General features: G+C 39.6%; 1 protein-coding gene across 5 annotated transcripts in view; it reads left to right on the plus strand.

Annotated features, from left to right (window-relative positions):
- LOC122554220 (uncharacterized) overlaps positions 1 to 22,757 on the plus strand; it is a 57,109-nt gene that overhangs the window by 14,620 nt on the left and 19,732 nt on the right. Inside the window, exon 1 of one of the 5 annotated variants that reach the window (XM_043698888.2) lies at positions 4,201 to 4,249. The exons of 3 other annotated variants lie outside the window; for them this stretch is intronic. In XM_043698888.2, coding sequence (XP_043554823.2) covers positions 4,214 to 4,249 — 36 coding nt within the window. In that variant the 5' untranslated portion in view covers positions 4,201 to 4,213. Of the gene's footprint in view, positions 1 to 4,200; positions 4,250 to 7,243; positions 7,348 to 22,757 lie in introns of those variants that run through there. One more of the 5 variants, XM_087990498.1, reaches the window with a different exon arrangement.

The following is a 22,757-nucleotide window of genomic DNA, read 5'->3' on the forward strand; positions in this document are numbered from 1 at the left end:
ATAATAGTTAAACAGCGGCAAAAACAAAAACTCAGGTACAGACAAATGTTAAGAGTTTGTGAGTCCATTCAGTATTCTAACAACAGTAGAGTAGAAACTGTTATGAAACCAGCTGGTGCGTGTGTTCAGGCTTCTGTACCTTCTCCCCGATGGTAGAGGTTGTAGAAAAGCATTGCCAGGGTGGGATGGATCTTTGAGAATGCTGGCAGCCTTTCCTTGACAGCGGGCCTGGTAGATGGATTCTATAGATGGGAGGTTGGCCTTTGTGATTGTCCGGGCCAAGTTCACCTACTCTGTGTAACCGTCTCTGATCTTGAATGGTACATTTGCCATACCAGGTAGTGATACATCCAGACAGAATGCTCCCGATGGCGCACCTATAAAAATTGGCAAGGGTATTCGCCATCATGCCAAATTTCCTCAGCTGCCTGAGGAAGAAGAGACGTTGGACCTTTGTAACCAGTGAGTCCACATGAAGAGTCCAAGAAAGCTTGTTGTGGATGACCACTCCCAGAAGCTTGACACTCTCCACACGTTCCACCTCTGTGCTTTTAATGTGTAGGGGAGCATGAGTAGCATCCCGCCGAAACTCAATAATGTGTTCCTTGGTTTTGCCGGCATTGAGAGTTAGGTTGTTCTCAGTGCACCATTTTTCCAGGTCTTCCACCTCCCACCTGTAGTCTGTTTCATCGCCATCTGTGATTCGACCGACTATGGTGGTGTCATCAGTGAACTTGTAAATGGCATTAGTCGGTATTTGGCAATGCAGTCATGGGTATCCAGTGAGTACAGTAAGGGACTGAGTCGCACCCCTGTGGAGCTGCAATGTTAATTTTTAGTAGGGATGAAATATTGTCCCCAATCTTCACTGATTGTGGTCTCTGGTTCAGGAAACTGAAGATCTAGTTGCAGACAGTGGAGCTTAGTCTGAGATCACTCAGTTTAGTAATTAATCTTGAGGGGTTAATAATGTTGAAGGTGAAATGTAGTCAATGAGTAGGACTCTTGCATAACTGTGAAGGGCAGTTGATATGGCATCTGATGTGGATCTGTTGGTCCGATAGGCAAATTGGAGTGGGTCAAGAGTAGCGAGGAGGCTGGTATTGATTAATGCCATGATCAGCCTTTCAAATGCATGACCACTTTGAAGCTTTCAGTCTTTTTTTTGTTCCAATATAATGGATATATCCACAATTACAAACTTATGTAACTACTTGTTTCCATGTTACGTTTTTGTACGCAGTGCTTTTAGGCTTTTGCAATTGTGTCATATTTGTTCAAATGATTAGTCAGCTTTTATTTTTCAGTTGACGTTCATGCTTTTGTTTGCTTCAGTGATGGTGCCAGTAGAAATATCTGTCCAGATGTTGAAATTGTCATAACAATGTTGTTAGGATACTGACAGACAAACACTTCAGCTCCAAGAGAAGCTGTGGGCGGCACGGTGGCACAGTGGTTAGCACTGCTGCCTCACAGCGCCAGAGACCCGGGTTCAATTCCCGCCTCAGGCGACTGTGTGGAGTTTGCACATTCTCCCCGTGTCTGCGTGGGTTTCCTCCGGGTGCTCCGGTTTCCTCCCACAAAAAAAATGTGCAGGTTAGGTGAATTGGCCACGCTAAATTGCCTGTAGTGTTAGGTGCAGGGGTAAATGTAGGGGAATGGGTCTGGGTGGGTGCGCTTCGGCGGGTCGGTGTGGACTTGTTGGGCCGAAGGGCCTGTTTCCACACTGTAAGTAATCTAATCTAAAAAAAAATAGTATTTAATCACCATCCATCAACTCCAATTGCATGTGATAGCTGATCTAGAGATTAAAACACATAGCATATTTGTCAATCCGAGATATCAAATGAACATAGGCCTGTGTATTTGTAGTATTTTCTATCAGCACCTGAAAAGGTGGGACAATATTTCAAGTTGGATTCTTCAGTGAGAACTAGAAACTAGAAGATTGGAATGAAATAAACAAGAGGAAATGCAGAGAAATCAAAAGCAATAGTGACGACTTAACAGCATTTCACAAGTTGAACTGTCTCTGGGAGATATCATATGTATCCTTCCAAAGTGAAGGATTTATTATTTTCTATTTTGATTGCTCTTGAACAAATTGCACTTCCTCCTTCCATCCGGATCTATCTCAGCATGTCATCTTGCCAGCCAGTGAAAGACTCTGAATGTTGGATTTCTTCACTGTATCACTGGGGATCGGGGTTGAAAACTGTTGTACCCAGCAGCAATGTCCCCATGATCCAATTCAGTAATGCCCAATCCATGTGCCATGTAATTTGTGTAGCCTGGAAGATACTATATCCTGTACATATTCAATGGAAGGTGTAACCTCACAAGGTTCTTTTTATTCAAGTGGGTTTTTGGTGATTGTAATGAGGTCAGCCAGGTGCGCCTCATAGAATATAAGTTCCATGATTGGGGCTGTTAACCTGGTCCAACCAGGGAGCCCTGGCTGACAGATATAAACAGGAGTGTCAGAGGTTCTGCTTACTCTGAAAGCTGGCTCTGAGGAAGCCAGACCAAAGTCAAGTGCTATGCATATGCAAATAAAGGATGAGTTGGTGAATGGATACCAGCCTATGTGGAGTTATTTCTGGGGCTGTTCACAATATTTGACTCAAGTTTTAGCCCATACACCTGATATTCAAGAACAAGAGGATGATGAGAGATTGCAGAACGTTATTCTTTTTTCTAAGTCCAAAGCCATGTTATGTAGAAATTGAGGACAGAGTCACTGTGGCTGATTGTCTATCTTCCGTCGTCTTGTCAATGCCCTGGTAGCAATAGAGGGGAACCATATGGAATGTACAGGTAAACTTGGCCACCTGCAAATGTGTAGTACACAACATTGTGTATAATTGACCACAGTGGACTTTACAATGGATTTTTCTTCTAGTTTGATTCGAGTTGAATATTTATTTCATTAGTGACACCCTTTTAGAGGTACATCTTGTTGTATTGATTTCTGGCTAGTGCCACTGCAATTCCCTCCACAACACTTTATGATCTACCGTAACTAAATTGTTCCATTTTTTTTTTAACTTGTTGGTAAGTTGTTTATGCAAATTATTGATGTGCCAATGTGGACACATTCATGTCAGTTAAAGGGGATTGCAGAAATCATATTTATGAGATAAATAAATGTACAGCAGATTTTATGCCAATGTTTGAGAAAGCCTCTGAATTGTACCATGATTCATTATTTTAAATGGGTATTTATAACATTCCATCTCTACATATGCTGTGGTTAAACTTTTGCCAATGTGTAAATTGTCTGCTTTACTTGCTAGAATGAATCTTTGTGAACATTGGAACATAGCTAGTGTCTCATTCAGTAAAGTGTACGTTCATTTTAATGTTTGTTATAGGTAAAGTTATCAAGCTCTTTATAAATACCAATTCCTGCTATTGACTAGAAGTGCATTAGGAGCAGCTGTTGAGTGCACTTGACCCACATTATGGCCTCCAGCACATGAGCAACTATTAAGAATTGCACAGTATTGTTAGTCTGTACCAAGGCAACTAGTTGATTGTAATGTAGCGGCTTACAATAAAACTAATACTGTATATCCATGAAATGTTCCCCCTAGTGTTACAGCTCAATTAAGTATAGCCCTTTGTAAAACCTCTACAAGTGAATTTAATAATATATTACTGCAATCGCCTACTCATTTAAAAGAACTTCTCAACATTATTTACTAAGACCTTGTAGAAATTATTATATATGATCTTCTTAATTCAGTCTCAAATATATATCCCAAGTATAATAAAATTGCAATCTGAAATTTCACTGTTTAAATTACATAGACACGTATTAGTTATAAGTTATTGGAGAATATACAGCGATGGAAAAGTGACCTCAAAATTATGAAAATGCACAGTATACCTACTTCTATAGTATCATGGTAAATATGTATTAAATATAAAATAGATTTAAGACTGATTGTTAATGTGCCTTCTCCAACACATCCTTCAACACCATTTCATGGGAGTACAAAACAGTGCCTGAGGAAAGAGAATTGAACATAGCCTATTTGCAGTATGTACTACCCTTGACAGCATGTCATTTAGAATCTCATCTCTTTTTATCGACACAAGGTTCTGATCAATACCTCTGTAAATAAATTCTAAAAAACGTTTCAGCTTTTTCACACTTGCTGAAATGTTTTCAAATCTCGGATGACCAACAATTTTTATCCTATTTGACATGATTTCAGTTTGGTTAATTTATACCAAATGTCTGGTAAGTGTCTTCTGAAATATGAATTGGATCTATTGATTCTGAGCAAAATAAATGATAAGCCTCTTTCTAATTTAGATGGGAAAATCATATTTATTTGTGGTTTCATTTGTGTGTTTTGCAGATTGTCATTTTATGCATATGCAATTTAATCATGGAACTTTATTTACAGATTGTGAATTTAAACTTTTTGTTCAATGTACATAGACCGATGTATCAATAGGAGAAAATTGACTGTATTTCCCTTTTATTAAAATTTGAGTTGGCATTTTCCCATAGTGCTTTATATAAGACATTGTTGGTTAGTCCACAGGATGCACGTTGTATTGGCAATCCAAATCATTGGAGTTTGTGGATTTTTAAAAAATTAATTTTGTTCTGTATAAAACAGCACAATAGAATGGCAGATTTGGAATCTATTTACACATCATTTGAAAATGGGTGATAAACTTGGTGAAACATTTGAAAAAAAAGTAGATATTTTATGCAGTCTTGGGATGTGAGCACCTGCGGCAAGGCCTGCATTTATTACTCAATTCCCAAATATCCCTTCAAAGATGGTGCTGAATGATTAGTACAGCTTGTTGTGTAGGTACCCTCACTGCCAATAGAGAGAGAATTGGAGGAATTAGGAGTCAGGACGGTATTTTACCTGGTTAACTTGGATGTGGTGGAGGTTTGTAAGGTCTTATCACATGAACATGGCAATAAAATGAAATGCTGAAACAATTTTACTATTGTGATACCAGAGAGGGGGTGTTTTTATTGAGGCATGATTATGGAAAATTGAGTACTTTTTGCTAAAACTATATGTTAAGTGGCGATCTGGTGTTTAAAATGATGTATGACTAAACAGAGGTTAATAAAGTGCCAATTACTAAGTTGCTAACCAGGGGATAAGCATTTTAACATCTTTGTTAAAAGAGCAACTAGGATGATGAATGGATTCTTTGTTACGCAGAAGAATATTGAATATTCTGCCAGACACGATGGAGGTAAATCTACAATTTTTTGAACGAAAAGCAAATAAAAAAATGAAAAAAAAAATTTATTATACATTGGACAGAAGGGAAACTCATTGCCTAGCTACCCTACAGTGAACAACTTGCCCCCTAACTCACTAAATCTGTCCACCAACTACAAGTCACAAATCAGCAGTTTGATGAAATACTCTGCACTTCTCCTGATGAGTATAGCTCAGACAATACTCAAGTAGCTCAGTGTCATCTGGGAAGGACACTACAGCCTGCTACATTTAACATCTCAGTGAGAACCCTAAACATATGCTCCATCACTAAGGCACTGTAGTAGCAGTGTAGATGTTTTTAATAAATATATTCAGATATGTAATGACACATTTCTGGAACAGGTTACACTTGAATCTGAGGCAGTTGTACAGACCACAGGCCCTAGTGGTAGCGATGCCAACCACAAGAATCAACTTACCATGACTTTCTGAACAGCACCTTCCTAACACATTATCTCCATCACTTGAAAGGATAATCTTAAAAATCACACAACACCAGGTTATAAAGTGGCAGGATTCCTGAAGAAAGGCTTATGCCCGAAACATCGATTCTCCTGCTCCTTGGATGCTGCCTGACCTGCTGCGCTTTTCCAGCAACACATTTTTCAGCTCCGATCTCCAGCATCTGCAGTCCTCACTTTCTCCTACCAGGTTACAGTCCAACAGGTTTATTCTGAAGCACTAGCCTTTGGAGCGCTGTTCCTTCATCAGGTGGTTGATGATGAAGAAGCAGCGCTCCGAAAGCTAGTGCTTTTGAATAAAACTGCTGTTGTGTGATTTTTAACTTTGTCCATCCCAGTCCAACACTGGCACCTCCAAATCGTGGAAGGATAAGGGCAGTAGATACATTGCAAAAACATTGCCTGCAAGTTCCTCCTGAAAGTACCCCTCGAAGCCTCTCGCCATCCTGACTTAGAACCTCACTGTTGCTGGGTGTCTATTCCAGAACTCTCCCAACCTTTAATAGCATTATGGAAGTACCCACACCAAGTAGACTCCATTGGTTCAAGAAGGAGGCCCACCATCACTCTCTCCTGGAAAAGAATGTATTGGCAAGAAATGCTGACCTTGGCAGTGACGCCTGCATACCACACAAAAATAATAATTAAAAAGAGGGATAGTGAACACAGTTACAGAATGTAATGTGTGATTTAGTTAAAAATGTCACAGTACTAATCAAAGTATCAAGCAGCATTCTCGCTGCTGTGGGTGGATTTGAACAGTGATGAGCACATACGTGGGAGGTAACAACATATTCCAGAACCTTCATAAGCACTGGAAGTTGGAGATGGGTGCAAGTTCCTGAGGACAGAAGATTGTTGAAGGTAGGGGACAGTGCCTGAGGAAAGGCTACTATTAGGAGGGATTGATAACAGGCAAGAAAATTTTTTTTTGATGGATTGTTAAATATAAATGAGGTTAGAGAATGAGATGATTGGAATTGTGACTGAGTTGAATCTGCAAAAGGCAGCATGGTCTTAGTGGAGAGAGTGCTAGGAAAGTAAAGAAAAAATAAATTGTGGTGTATTGGCAAAATTTCTAGATGATCTATTGGAGACAAGCAGCTGCTAAATCAAAGCATTGTTCAAATTTAAATGTTACCTAAAAAGATTCAGGATACAAGTCGAAGTTTTTTTGTCTTGCCATGAGAATGTCAAATCAGAAAATAATATTCACTTAATGCTTGTGCAGGCTACTGTGAAATTGTTGCTTTATTCTGAAGCAATTTTGCTTTGTGCTCTTCGAGAACTTGCTCAAGGCTATTTGAATTCTGTTTTTTTTCTGAAAGTAACTATTTCATAGTTGAATGGATATCCGCATGATAAGCCGTAACTAAAGAAAAACTTGTAAAGCCAAACAGTTCCTATGTATGATGTGACTGATGTAAGTAAAACATTTTTATGTTTTGCAGAACATTTACACAGGTTTGTGCACAGTGATTACTAATTCATCTGTGGAAAGGGATTGCCTGTGAAAACAACATTTTGGGATTGGACATGGAAAAAAAATACAGCAACAAGCAGGAATTGTAACTCTTTGTTTGACATGGCTTGATATCTGATGAAGTTTCCATGTGAGGGCCTGTGCTGTTACATTGTTATATAAATGACTGGCAAAAATGTTATATTCACTCCAAATCCTGTTTTGAGCTAGATAACATAATTGTTTTCTATACTACACATCTCTAAAATCATTGAACAAAGACAAATACCCCAGGGATATAGCAAAATTCTGAAGTAGTTTGATGGGAGAAATCTGATGCTGTGCCTTAGCAAATGATAAGTTTTCATTCACCCCAGTTATACAGCTTGTTTTCTTTTAAATTGCCCTTTCTGCTACATCAATGTGTTGCAGTTCTTAGCTATGTCATTGCAAGCAAGCACCAATAATTCCTTTTTAATTATCCTGTTATGAAACACCTTCAAGCCAGGTGGGACTTGGACCTGGACCTTAAGATCTAGAGATAGGGACACTACCACTTCTCCACGAGACCCTCAACCATGAAGGCATGTGCTTTTCTACAAGGAGAGAAGAGATAAATTGAAGGCTGTTTCAATGCCGTATGGCAAATAACTGAAGCAGGCCATCGACCTAGCCTTTGGTCAGTGTAAGCATATGTGTGATATTGTTGGGTTATTTGTCTTAAAAACTTTTTTCTTAGCTGTGGACATAACTAGCAAAGTTGTCTGCTGTTATTCTGAGAAAGTAATGGCAAAACTTCTTTTTAAGTAAGTTTGTGCAACAGATTTTTGGTTTGTTAATCCACTTATTTTTTGATTTGATTTATTGTTGTCGTATGTACCTAGGTACAGTGAAAAGTTTTGATTTGTGTACAATGCAGGTAGATCATACCATATAAAGTGCGTAGGAGTAATAGAACAGAGTGAGGAATACTGGCTACAGAAAAGGTGCACAGAGAGTGAGATCAACATTAAACTTAAAATTTTAGTTTATTCAGAAGTCCATTCAGAAGTCTAACAACAGCAGGGAAGAAGCTGTTCTTGAATCTGTTGGTTTGTGTATTTAAGCTTTTAAATTTTAAGCTTGAGAATTGAATACATAATAGGCTGGAAGATTGCTTTAACCTATAATTTATTAGTGAAACAATTGTGCAGTTATGACGGTGCAGTTGCTTTTCCTGATGGTGAACAGTCATTTGGAAAGATCAAAATCTTTGGGTTACTGATCTCATACTGCCATGCCAATGAGTGATTTATTACATTATTTCATGGAAGTAAATCATAGCTGCAAGGTTTTTGTTTATAAATATGCTAAAGCAGTTTAAGATATGCCCATCCATTTCAAAATAGCACTGACACTGGTTGTTCATGTCTTATATTTGTCTTATATTTGTCTTATAGGTCAACCCCCAGCCGCTGTAAGAATTTTTCAAGAGTGACTTATACTCCTTCATTGGGTGTAAAGTGTGTAAGATAGCCAATGTCTTGAAAAGATCATTTTTATTGCTCTTTAATCATACTTAATTCTTGTAAACTGCATCAAAGAACTTATCTGGCCACCCAATATTTTTCCAAGAAATGGTAGCTGTAACAGTTTCTAACATTGCTGCAGTGTTTTATGTTTTTTTTTCTGCAAACTAAACTTTAATCTAATCAAGAGACTACTTTATCCCAGTATTATATACTTGGTGTTCTTTTACTCTATAATCAACTGTCTAAAATGTCAACGTTACGTGAAAAGAGATCAGATCTGATATATAGCAGCATTAGGCTTATTGGTTCAAACAAGAACCTTATTTGACACAAAACATTAAACCTGCTTCTGTCTTCACAGATACTGACAGACCTGATGAATATTTCCTGCAATTATAAATTTGATTTCAGATTTCCAGCATCTGCCAAACTCCCTGTACAGCTTAAAACAAGCAATTCATAGCTCTATTATCTGTCACCCTAGATTTGCATTTAACTAACTCTAATATAATATGATTTCAAGCTTTGCTCTTGTGTTCCTGATTTCCAAAATGTCAAATTTGACAACTTCTAGTTATTTGAAACTTGAGTACTGCCAGGAACTCTGATTGGTGAACTATGAGAATAATTCTGCCAATCTGTGATATAATAAGTATTGAGTGCTTGGTTATGAAGGGTTAGTCTGTCTTCTCAAAGTAACTTTTAAATTTTAAAAGTGTGCCATGTTGATGATTTTTTAAAACCAACGCGATTCTTTATATTTTATCACTCTGATTCCTGCTAATACAGTCTATTCACCCAATTACTATAAAGGTTACTTGTACAACAAATATAACCTAAAATTTCACTTAATCAGCATACTTACATAGTTAGGATTGTTGGGAAATTTGTGCATAAAATAATCGGAGCTCTGAGGCATTTGAATTAACAGTTTCAAAATAAAGGGATTGACCATATCAAGGTTCCTTAAAATATTATGTGTGTATCTTTTTAACGTTTTTGCATTGGAAGCAGCAGGTAAATAAATGTTGCAGAAACCTGATTATATCATGACCCTTGAAAGGACAGATCTTGATCAATAATATTAGTTGCAGTTGCTTCATAGTCATGATTTATGTTCTAAGATTTTCCAGCCTAAACACTTCCACTGAAGTAATCTCTGCAGCAATAACCATGCATTTCACTTGAAATTTTTTCGCTCATTCTTTAGCTGACTGTTGCACTTGTTTCCCTGCAAGTCCAACCTTATCTGAGTCTCCCCCCTGTCCAAACTTTCCTTTCTTTTTTCCAGTGTATTTCTATTTTTAACTTCCATTTATATCAACCCATAGGGGTGGCACAGTAGCTCAGTGGTTAGCACTGCTGCCTCACAACGCCAGAGACCGGGGTTTGATTCCACCCTCAGGTGACTGTCCGTACGGAGTTTGTACATAGTCCCAGTGTCTGCGTGAGTTTCCTGCAGGTGCTCCGATTTCTTCCCACAGTCCAACGATGTGCAGGGTTAGGTGAATTGGCCATGCTAAATTGCCCATTGTGTTCAGGGATGTGTAGGTTAGGTGCATTAGTCAAGAGTAAATGTAGAGTCATAGGGTAGAGAAATGGATTTGGGTGGGTTAATCTGCGAAGGGTCGAAGTGAACTTGTTGGGCTGTAGGGATTCTATGATTCCATTCAATGCCCACCAGGAATTGTTTTCAAATTATATATGACATTGTCTACAAAGCATTTACCTCTGATATTCAAGAGGCCAAATGTACATTTTTAGTCAGAGTTTTATTTCTACTTGTAGTCCAACAATGCTGCTTACTTGCTGCTTACGTCCAGTCACATGCTCATCCAATGATCGTAGAGTCATACTGCGTGGAAACACCCTTTGGTCCACATTGACCACGTTCTCAAACCAAACTAGTTCCACTTACCTGCCCATATCCCTTCAAACCTTTCCTATTAATATACTTATCTAGATGTCTTTTAAATGTTGTAACTGTACCTGCAACTACCACTTCCTAAAGCAGTTCATTCCTCATACAAACCACTGTTTATGGAAAAATAAATTGCCTCTCATGTCCTTTTTAAATCTTTCTCCTCTCACCTGAAAAATATACTCCCTGATTTTGACCTCCCCTACCCTAGGGGAAAGACCCTTGCTATTCACCTTATCTATGCCCCTCATGATTTTATAAACCTGTACAAGGTCACCCTTCAACCTCCTATGCTCCAGTGAAAAAGGACCTAGCCTATCCAAACTAACTTTAGAACTCAAACTTTCCATTCCTGGTAATAAGTTGGAAATCTTTTTGAACCCTCTTCAACTTAATAATATCCTTCCTGTAACAAGGAGACCAGAACTGGACACAGTACTTCAGAAGAAGTCTCACCAACGTCATGTACAACCTCAACATGACACCCCAACTCCTATACTCAGAATCTGAGCAATGAAGGCAAGCATACTAAATGCCTCCTTAACCACCTGTCTGCATGTGAAACAAATTTCTAAGAATCATGTACCTTAACCCCTCGCTCTCTCTGTTCTACAACATTACCAAGGGCCCTACCATTAATTGTATAAGTCATGCCCTCGTTTCTTTTACCAAAATGTAATACCTCTGGACTGGCAGACACAGGTCTGAGTCACTTCTGCTCTAGACGTGTGTATTAATTTCTCTGAACAAAAGACCATAAGGCAGAGGAGGAGTAATTAAGCCATTCAGCCCATCAAGTCTGCTGGCAGACTTTTGGGAAACAAAACAGAATATTTATAAATGGCAACAGAATACAACTAACATTTTTGTTTAAAACCAAGGTACCAGGATTTGTGTTATGAATTAAACATGTTAAGGTAGCAGTGAGTTGGAGGAAATGGATTAGAAGACTGAAAATAACTCCTTCATTCGTGTAGTGTGAAAGAATTATAAATACACCACTATTCAACTTTTAACAATCTGCCAATTGCCTGTCCTCTATGCCAATGAAGATTTTGTTCAACTTTCTGAATCTAATGTAATTTCAAAAGCACTGCTGGGATGTCTTAATAAAATGTGATGGAAAAATTGAATAAAGTCTAATCAGATGGAGAACACACTCTCTTTATATTCTTACGCTGATATTGAACAGAATAAATGAGGAACTCTTTCTAATTTATATCTTAGTAATTGCTTTATTCCAAACTAATGCATTTCTTGTCTAATTTCAGTCAGACTTTCTGAAGAAGTCATCTTCTCGGAGGAATATTGTCACAAAGTGAAATGATGTTTAATGTTTTGGGGAAACAAAAACAGTTCCAAGGATATAACAGCAGGACAAAGATTAGATTAGATTACATTACAGTGTGGAAACAGGCCCTTTGGCCCAACAAGTCCACACCGACCTGCCGAAGCGCAACCCACCCATACCCCTACATTTACCCCTTACCTAACACTAAGGGCAATTTAGCATGGCCAATTCACCTGACCTGCACATCTTTGGACTGTGGGAGGAAACCGGAGCACCCGGAGGAAACCCACGCAGACACGGGGAGAACGTGCAAACTCCACACAGTCAGTCGCCTGAGGCGGGAATTGAACCCGGGTCTCAGGCGCTGTGAGGCAGCAGTGCTAACCACTGTGCCACCGTGCCGCCCACAAAGTATCCTTGTAATTTTGTCAGCAGCAAAACTATAACATCAACTGTGAATAGATACCTAGAAAGATTATTCACCAGGGATTCTGAAACAAGTACCTCAGATCTTCTATTGTTGAGACAGTTCTTTAGGTGAAACTAGGGCAATTTAGCAACTGATTTTAAGTGCAGTGTCCTTTGGAAACAGTAATATAAACATTTCCATAATCATTATCACTCAAGGCTTAACAAATTAGCTATTCATTGTATATTAATATGGAAACTAAATTTAGTATTGGCCAGTTAATTGTGATACTGTTTTGGATTTTTCTTCCTCCTGTCCTTGGTTTTTATTGGTGAACTCGAAAATCAGATCCATTGTGAATGGAATTAACTTGCTTCAGGATTAATAATGTACGCCTTGAACCAAAAGTAATGCTTTGTTGATTTCTTAGAATGCATTTTTTTCCACATTTACATCAGGGCATAGTTTAAACTCTACAATTTCATTTTTCAGGGAAGTAAATTTACAAAGAAGCAGATTGACAGAGGCACGGTCTGTAACCCAGTGCAGATGTTTTAAGCAATTTGCAAAATCATAATAATGAATATTTAAAGCATTGATTGCCAGTTTTACTGAATGGAACATGTTTTAGGGTGATTAAAATTACTGCAATGCGATAACATGCCTACACTAACTTTATACTGTTTATGATTTCAATTGACATCTTTCAGGCAGTGTGTCATGCTCTAGCCTGAGATAATGGAATGGGATGCAACAATCGGGGCCTTGAACATGTTTTTCAGAACTTAAAAGCATTTTAAAGCACTTTCAGTGAGGTTACCAGAAACTACAGGTACTAAAGCTGTAGGGGTCAGGAGAGAAACACTTGAGGCCATCTTCAGCTATTATTGAGGCCAGAGGTAGAATTTTTAAAGGAACTTTGTTGAATACAAATAGGAAAGAAGGAGCTTAATTTGGTGTGTATCATTCAAATGAAATTGAAAGAAATTTTGGATATTTCCTGGAAATAGTAAATGACATCATAAATTTTAGATGTAGCAATCATTGTAATGTAACTTATAGAAGGTGGCTGTTTTTGCCAATATGCTGCTGTTGGCTCTTGAAAGTGTTGTCACATTTAATTCTTCATGCGTGCTTTTTGTTCATAACCCTTCATGTTCCTCATCTGCCAGTTCTTTTCCGAGACCCATTTTAAAATGATGGGTTATCTGTAATGCTAAACTGCTGCGTGAGCATGCGCAGTCCATTGAGTGCGACAGGCTACAGAAAGAGTCTATATTAGCATGTACTGCACTAACATCATCAGGCTGAGAATGAGAGGACTGGGAGGTGGATGCTAGGGGTGATGTAGAGGAGCAACTCCTCCCTCAAGGTGTCTGTGGAAGTAGGTCTTCTTGGCCAATGCTTCTGCACAGTAAGAACAAATTACTGCAGATGCTGGAATCAGTCCTGATGCTGGAGATCACAGTAGGTGAGACAGCATCCATGGAGAGAGAGGAAGCTAACGTTTTGAGTCTAATGACTCTTCATCAGAGCTGAAGTAAAATATGGACAGAAAGGCATTTATGCTATAGTTTTGGGGGGGAGGTGGGAAGAGGACGTGGGAGGGTGGTTGGGGGTAGTGGGTGTCGGATGTCAGTGAAGAAATGATGTTGATAGTTCAGATTAAGTGATCAGAATGAGATAATGAAAGAGCGATGGTGTGTCTCCTTGAAGGGACAGGAAGTGGTATTGGAGTAGGGGAGCACAGTACTTGCCAAGTTACTGCCAAGCCCCCTCCTGCTGCCATACTTCCTCGGGAGGCTCCCTTTCCCAAGCCTGAAAGTTAGAGGTGCTCCCATGCCAGTTTCCCCTCTTCCCCCACTCCCACTTCAACCCAGGTTCTCAATCTGATCAAGGCACTGAAGTGTCTGATAAAGTGACCGCTGGCACATGCACATTTCTGGCTGGTGAGATCAGCTGGCTGTGATGCTCTGCTCCTGATGGTGGTGTAGCCCATATTATGCAGTCTCAGTAGTATTGATTTTCACTGGCCTGTTTTTTATTATCTGGCTCATCCCTCTCCCCATTCTTGAAAAGAACATAGAATATTACAGCGCAGTACAGCCCTTTAGCCCTTAATGTTGCACCTGTGAAACCAATCTGAAGCCCATCTATTGCATTATCTTCTAAGGCCTTACTATTCTGAGTAAAGAATTTACCTCTGACATCTGTCCTATATCTATCACCCCTCAATTTAAAGCTATGTCCCCTCATGTTCGCCATCACCATCCAAGGAAAAAAGCTCTCACTGTCTACTTTATCTAATCTTCTGATCATCTTGCACGTCTCTATTAAGTAATCTCTCAACTTTCTCTCTAATGATAACAGCCTCAAGTCCCTCAGCCTTTCCTCATAAGACCCTCCCTCCATATCAGGCAGCATCCTGGTAAATCTCCTTGCACCTTTCCAATGCTTCCACCACCTTCCTATCGTAATGCTGCATTCTTGGGAAACCAGTAGCTTTCCTGGTTTGAAATAGGTGATTGGAGTATCTAAAAATCAAATCTCATTTGGTATCCTTGAGTAATATTGCATTCTTCAATCTTGGATATTGATTCCAATAATGAGATGTGGCTGATAACCAATTGCTGGAGCCATCCATTGCATTTCTAATGAAAGTGTTGCATAGAGCAATTCAGTTAAATAGATTTGAAGTAACTTCACTGATTCCCAAGCTGCCTGTAACTTTTGTAGTTTGCATCCGTCCATGGTCCAGCTCTGCAACCATATTTCATTAATGAGGGGTATCTGTTTCAAATGGCTGCACTCCAGTCTCATACCCTTCAATATAGGACTTCACTATTTCAACATGATTGATCCTCCAGTCTTTTGTACTCAAAGAGGCTGTAGTGATCAATGTTTCTGCTAATTCTCCCCTATGTTCCTTTCAGCACTATCATAGAGCTATTTTGCACCTGAGAAAAGGCAGCATGGTTGCACAGTGGTTAGCAGTGCTGCCTCACAGTGCCAGGGACTGGGTTCGATTTCAACCCTGGATGACTGTGTGGAGTTGCACGTTCTCCGCATGGCTGGGTGGGTTTCCTCTGAGTGCTCTGGTTTCCTCCCACAGCCCAAAGATCTGCAAGTTAGGTGGATTGGCCGTGCTTTAAAAATCCACCCAAGTGTCTACAAATGTGCAGGCTGGGTAGATTAGGCATGAGAAATGTGGGGATTGGATGGGAAGTGATACAGGCTCGATGGATCTAATGGCCTCTTTTCACACTGTCGGGATTCTGATTCTAAAGAGACCCTTCAGCCCATCATGTCCATGTCAGTCATTCAATGTCTATCTACATTACTCAATTTCCAGCACATGGCCTGTAGCCTTGTATACTATGGCATTTCAAGTACTCATCAGAATAGTTCTGAAATGTCTTGCACATTCCCACCTCTACTACCCTTTCAGGGAGTAGTAGTAGTATTGTCACTGAGCAAGTAAACCAAAGACCGCAGGCTAATGTTCTGAGGATGCAGGTTCGAAACCCATTACAGTTGACAGTGCAATTGGAATTCAATAAGAATCTAGAATGGCAGTCCTGTAAACATTGTCAATTGTTATAATTATGCATCTAGTTCATTGGTGCCCTTTAGGGAATTGAAGGATGCATTGCATTTGAACCATGTAATTTTCAATAGTATTTATAGCACGTTACCTCTCTGTCTTTTATTGTATTCATAATGTTAAGTTTTAAACATCCTGACCTAACTATTTAACTTTGTTACAAAAATTAGCAATCTTGTTACATTACAAGAATGTTTGGAACTCCTTGAGCTACCTGTTCAGTTTTGATGCAGAATATTAAATTACCAGCACCCTCAGTTTCATCACAAGAGCAACCTGTTTTTCCTTTTAATTTAGCTTTTTTAATATAGAGTTACAGGATTTGACCTCATTAATAACTTCTATCAATGGATGTTCCTGCTACCTGAGATGCAGTTAGAAACTTTACTCTGTACTGTAAGTTACATCAAGTAATTCTGAAGTTACTGGCTAGTGATTTTCACAATATTCTACACAAGGCTTAGATATTTGAGTAAATCTAGCATCGGAACCATCTTCCAGTGGAACCTTAAACATCTTTAGCCTTTTGTCTATAACAATATCACTGACTGGTAATTCAATGCAATAGAGCCATCAACTCTACAAGGGCTGTAAAAGGACATTGGGTGTACGTAGCTGTTTACGAAACAATAATTAGGTTACCTTCAGTAGTAAGAAACCAAAATATTTATCAGAATGCTCGGTCAACCTTTGCCAGAAGTTGATCTTGTACACTGTAAAGTATGGATATTCGCTCAATCCAGTTTCACTTATACAATACCAAGTTGTTAATTCTCTGTTGAGGCAATTTAGTTCCTACAGAGGGAATCCAATTTATGAACATTGAAAATTAACAACCATTAACTTACTTTCCATCACAAGAATTAGCATTGTTTAGTTGCTCATTTTAGAGTCAAATTATAAATAAAAGCAAAATGCTGCAGAAGGCGAAGTTGTCAAATACAAAGAAGTGTTGGAAAAACTCTGAAAATCTATGTCACATCATTAAATACTTTTTTCTGTTCAGGAAGTTTTGTTTAACTGAAAAAGAAAATGTTATTGTATTAGAAGTCCAGAAAAGTTTCACTGAAGTCATTCTTGGGATGTAGGGCTTACCTTTTGAAACATAGAGACAGAGAATATAGGAGCATTCGGCTTTAGAGCCTGTTCAGCCACTCAGTGTAATCATGGGTGATCATCCAACTCTGTATCCTGTTCCTGCTTTTACCCTATATCCTTTCATCCCTTCAGTCCTCAGAACCAGATCTTTCTTGGAAGTTTTGAATGTTTTGACCTCAGTTTCCTGTGACAGAGGCTCACCACTTTCTGGGTGAAGAAATTCCTCCCTATTCCAATCAAAGAACAACACAGCACAGGAACAGGCCCTTTGGCCCACCAAGACTGTGCTGAGACATGATGCCTTTCGAAACTAAAAACCATCGGCGTCTCTGCAGTCCAAATCCCTCTATTTCCTGCCTATTCATGTATCTGTTAAGATGCTTCTGAAACATTTCTATTGTATCTATCTCCACTACCTCTTCTGGCAGTGCATTCAGGCACTTACCACCCTCTGGGTAAAAAAAATCCAGACCTCTTTAAACTTACCTCCTTTCGTCTAAAACTTATGTCCCCTAATAATTGAGAGTTTATCCTGGGAAAAAGACTCAGACTATCTATTCTGTCCATGTCTGTCATAATTTTGTAAGTTTCTATCAGGTCGCCTCTCATCCTTCAACATTCAAATGAAAATCAACCAAGTTTGTCCAATCTCCTCTCATGGCATTTACTCTCCAACCCAGGCGATATCCTGCTAAACCATTTCTGTACCCTCTCCAAAGCTTCTGTGAATTGAAAGGATCATCCACTGCCATTTCCACTACCTCTAGCAGGATGCCATCAACAGACACATCTTCTCCTCCCCTCCACTGTCAACATTCCCCAGAGACTGTTCCCACAGGGAGGTCCCCTTGTCAAAGTTGGCATCATCAAAGTGGGCGGCACGGTGGCACAGTGGTTAGCACTGCTGCCTCACAGCGCCAGAGACCCGGGTTCAATTCCCGCCTCAGGCGACTGACTGTGTGGAGTTTGCACGTTCTCCCCGTGTCTGCGTGGGTTTTCTCCGGGTGCGCCGGTTTCCTTCCACAGTCCAAAGATGTGCAGGTCAGGTGAATTGGCCATGCTAAATTGCCAGTAGTGTTAGGTAAGGGGTAAATGTAGGGGTATGGGTGGGTTGCGCTTCGGCGGGGCGGTGTGGACTTGTTGGGCCGAAGGGCCTGTTTCCACACTGTAAGTACTCTAAACTCTAAACTCTCTAAGAACAGAGATGATGAACTGGGTGAATGGAATAGAGTCTTTACAGGAGGTAGGATGTGAGGATATATAATCAAGGTAACTGTGGGAGTTGGTTGGTTTCTATTGGATATCAATAACCAGCCTATCCCCAGTAATGGAAACAGAGATGTTAAGGAACGGAATGGAGGAGTCAGAGATGGATAGGTGAAGGTGAGAGCAGGGCAGAAATTGGAAGCAAAGATGATAAACTTCCATTTCCAGATGAGAGAGGGAAGCAGCATCAATGATATTATCGATATACTGGAGGAAGAGTTGTGGGTGGACACTGCAATAGGACTGGAACAAGGAATTTTCCATGTACTCCACGACGACACAGGCATAACTGGACCCCATGTGTGTATTCATGGCCACACCTTTGACCAGCAGAAAGAGAGAAGGTAAAAGAGAAGCTGTTTATGGTCAAGACAAGCTCAGCCAGGCAGAGGAGAATGGTGGTGGTTGGGGACGGTTCAGGCCATTTTATTTCATGAAAAAGCAGAAAAACCTGAGACCATCCTGATGGGAGAATGGACATATAAAGGGATTGCACATCACTGGTAAAGAGGAGGCGGTTGGAGCCCGCAAACTGGAAGTTGGGATGTTGCCAGGTATGGAAAGTTTGAGTTATAAAGAAAGGCTGGGACTTTTTTCACTGGAGTGTAGGAGATTGAGAAGTGACCTGATAGAAGTTTTTAAAATAGTGAGAGGTATAAATAAGTTAATGGTAATTGTCTTTTCCCTAGGATGGTGGATTTCAAGACTAGGGGACACATATTTAAGGTGAGAGGAGAAAGATTTAAATAAGACACGGGAGACAAATTCTTTACACAGAGGGTGGTTTACATGTGGAATGAACTTCCTGAGGAAGTGGTGGATTTGCATACAATTACAATGTTAAAAGATATGTAGTTGTTTTATGAATAGGAACAGTTTGGAGGGATTTGGGCCAGGAGCAGGCAGGCGAGACTAGTTTAGTTTAGGATTGTGTACAAAATGGATTAGTTGGACCAAAGGATCTGTTTCTGTGCTATATGACTCAATGACATAAAGCTTCAGAGGAGTTGTAAAATTAAGTGGGAAGGGATTGGACAAGGGAGAAGAAATTGAATTGAAGCAGGAAGAGATGAGTTCTGAGGGGCGGAAGCAGCAGAAACAATGGATGTGCCTGGGCAGTCCTTTTTTTGGATTTTGGGAAGGAGATTGAACTGAGCCATGCAGGGTTGGGAGGTAGTGGGGGGCAGATCACAGATTAAATTAGTTTAGTGACTGAAGTGGACACTGGACTGCCCAAGTAGCTTCATTGTTGTTGCCTGCTCTTGACCCACAGAACTCATCACATCCCACAGAATGTTTTGAAGAAGGCCACTGGACCCAAAATATTAACTCTGAATTCTTTCCACAGATGCTGGTAGACCTTTTCCAGCAGATTCTGGCTTTGTTTCTGATTTCTGGTATCTGTGATTCTTTCATGTTTTTTATAACTGTGTTGTCTGGAATTTTGTTTGTAAGTTATGATTCCATGAATATGACTATGTTAGACTAGTCTGGGAGACAGATCTTCCAATTTTAGCACTAGCCCCAGATGGTGAAAAGAAGGAATTTCCAGTGTTTGCTGTTGTTTTTACCAGTGTCTAGATCAATGCCAGGATTTTGCTCCAGTTTCATTCCTGTTTTTGAAACCAAAGCAGGCCTACAGGGTATCGTTAGTGAACCAGACCAGTTTGTTGTGACCATCATAGTTTTTCAGTCATCTTTTAATTCCAGATTTTCTTTGCACCATTTGCTGCAATGAGATTTGAACTCAGGTCCTCAGAAATCTGAATTTCTAGCCCAGCAACAATATACCATTGCCTGTTCTCCCTGAAACATAGTCACAAAAGGAGGAAGAGCTACTTGGGCAGTCCAGTGTCCACTTCGGTCACTAAGCTAATTTAATCTGTGATCTGCCCCCCACTACCTCCCAACCCTGCATGGCTCAGTTCAACCTCCTTCCCAAAATCCACAAAAAGGACTGCCCAGGCACATCCATTGTTTCTGCCTGCTTCCGCCCCTCAGAACTCATCTCTTCCTGCTTCAATTCAATTTTTTTTCCCTTGTCCAATCCCTTTCCACTTAATTCCACAATTCCTTTGAAGCTTTATGTCATTGAGTCATATAGCACAGAAACAGATCCTTTGGTCCAACTAATCCATTTTGTACACAATCCTAACAGCAAAAAGGAAGTTTATCACATAAAAGATAAGAACAGTAAAAATTAAGCAAGTTATTCACATGTAGAGCACAATTGGAAAAATCATTAAACATACCCAACATAAGTCTAAAAAATTTCTCATTGCCAACACTCTGCAGTGTTTCAAACCTTGCTAAATTACCAGTTGTGAGGAAGGACAATTCAACCCAAAACATTAACTCTGATTTCTCTCTGCAGATGTTGCCAGACCTGCGGAACTTTTCCAGCAATTTCAATTTTTGTTTCTGAGTAATTTCCCCTCTGTATGAAATCTCTATATTAAATACAGCTGATTCTTCCCAGTTCTTTCCTGTGAACTGTGAAGTCTTCTTAACTGAATAATCACAAAGCTGAGAACTTAAACTTTCACAGCTTTTCAATAATCTGCAGGTTTCCAACCAAGCAGTCATCAGAGTTGAATGAAATCACATTTTCTTTTAATGTAAGTAACTGTACTTTCTCTGAATTGACCTATACTCATTATTTCAGGTGAGGAATTATATTTGCCTCTGATCTGAGTCAGATCTCCTGTGAACTCCCCTCAAAGCTTTCAATTTCTGAGTTTTCTATGCCAAAATCATCTTTGATAATACTGAACCAAAACAAGCTAATCATTTTCAGTGGTTACACTCCATGTCATAAACCAGTACAGTACAAACCATCTTAAATTGGCTTTCCTGGGATTGTCTCCTTGCTGACATACCAAATTAGGTCATTGATCCACAAGGGTTGACTGAATTATTTACTTATCTGAAAGGTTTCAAAACAAATAACCAATCCCTTGGAAACACACAAGGAGTTGAGAGAAGGCACTGTTTAAGAGAATTTTGAGGAGGCTGTTGACGGTAGGAAGAAAGAAAATGCAGTAAATTTAATTGAGTGTAAGAAGCTTTGCTATTGCATTGGAGCATAGTGGGTATGTTAATGTGAAAAGGGCAACAGTACAAAATTACATCAAGACTTAGGAAGTATTGTGAAAAGCCATTGTACAACAATGGCCTGACAGTCATTATGATGGTCTACTAATATTGAATTTTGCTTAGAAAAATTTATCATAAATTGTTCAGTACATCAAAGTTGAGTACATGAAACTGGAGGAAACCAATGCAGATACAGGGGGAATGTGCAAACTCCGTGCAGACAGTCACTTGAGGGTGGAACTGAACCTAGGTCCCTAGTGCTGTGAGGCAGCAATGCTAACCAGTGAGCCACTATGCCACCCCTGACATAAGCATAAGAACTGGGAAAGAGGCTGACAGCTGAAAAGGTTCAGTAGTGCCCGTAAACAGGACACCAAATCACAAGGGTAGGAGTGGTTCAGGAAGGATTAATTAAATTGAACAGTACTGAAAACTGGCCAATTATGTCAGAATGGGAAATTACCAGTTGTGAGGAAGGACAATTCCCATAAATAGGACAGAACCCATAGGAATTTGGGTCAGAAGGTGAGAAAGAGGCACAAAAAGTGATAAAGATGTCACAACTGAGCCATAGATCTAATTAACAGATACCTTCATGGTAAATTTACATGGTGATCAGGAAAGAAAGGCCAAGACAAAGTGTAGGTGAAGTCTCATGTAGAGGAAGAGCTGCAGGGAAATATAGCAGAGGCTGAATATCCACCTGAGGGCAGCAGTATTTCAATAAAACATACATTCCCAAATTGAATGGAAAAGGGAAGGGAACATACCTCAGAGCAGACTCTACCAGTAGAGACCATCAGTGACATAACATTGAGGTAAAAACAGATTTACCCACTTAGAGACCAAATAAATATAATATAATTTCAAACTGCAAATAGTCCAATCTGGTTGATGTCAAGTTCAGTAAGGAGTGTTAAGTCCAGATACTGTACAGTAGAGAAATCTAATATTACTACTCATTAATATAAGATTAACACTAATTTGTAAAAGTGCCTGAATCTGGTATATAGATTATAAGACTGGGAGAAAGTGAGGACTGCAGATGCTGGAGATCAGATTCAAAAATTGTGTTGCTGGAAAAGCACAGCTGGTCAGGCAGCATCTGAGGAGCAGAAGATTTGACATTTCAAGCATAAGCTCTTCATCAGGAAGTTGCAGCTCTTCATCAGTCATTATAAGACTAGACAATGAAGGATTAAAATACAAAGTTTGGGAGAAGATTTGTAGCTCGGGTGCTCGTTTTTGTGGTTCTGTTCGCCGAGCTGGGAATTTGTGTTGCAGACGTTTCGTCCCCTGTCTAGGTGACATCCTCAGTGCTTGGGAGCCTCCTGTGAAGCGCTTCTGTGATGTTTCCTCCGGCAT

Source organism: Chiloscyllium plagiosum, unplaced genomic scaffold, assembly GCF_037043375.1.
Source record: "Chiloscyllium plagiosum isolate Xiang-an unplaced genomic scaffold, Cpla_swu_hap1 HiC_scaffold_9, whole genome shotgun sequence".
Classification (NCBI taxonomy): Eukaryota; Metazoa; Chordata; class Chondrichthyes; order Orectolobiformes; family Hemiscylliidae; genus Chiloscyllium; species Chiloscyllium plagiosum.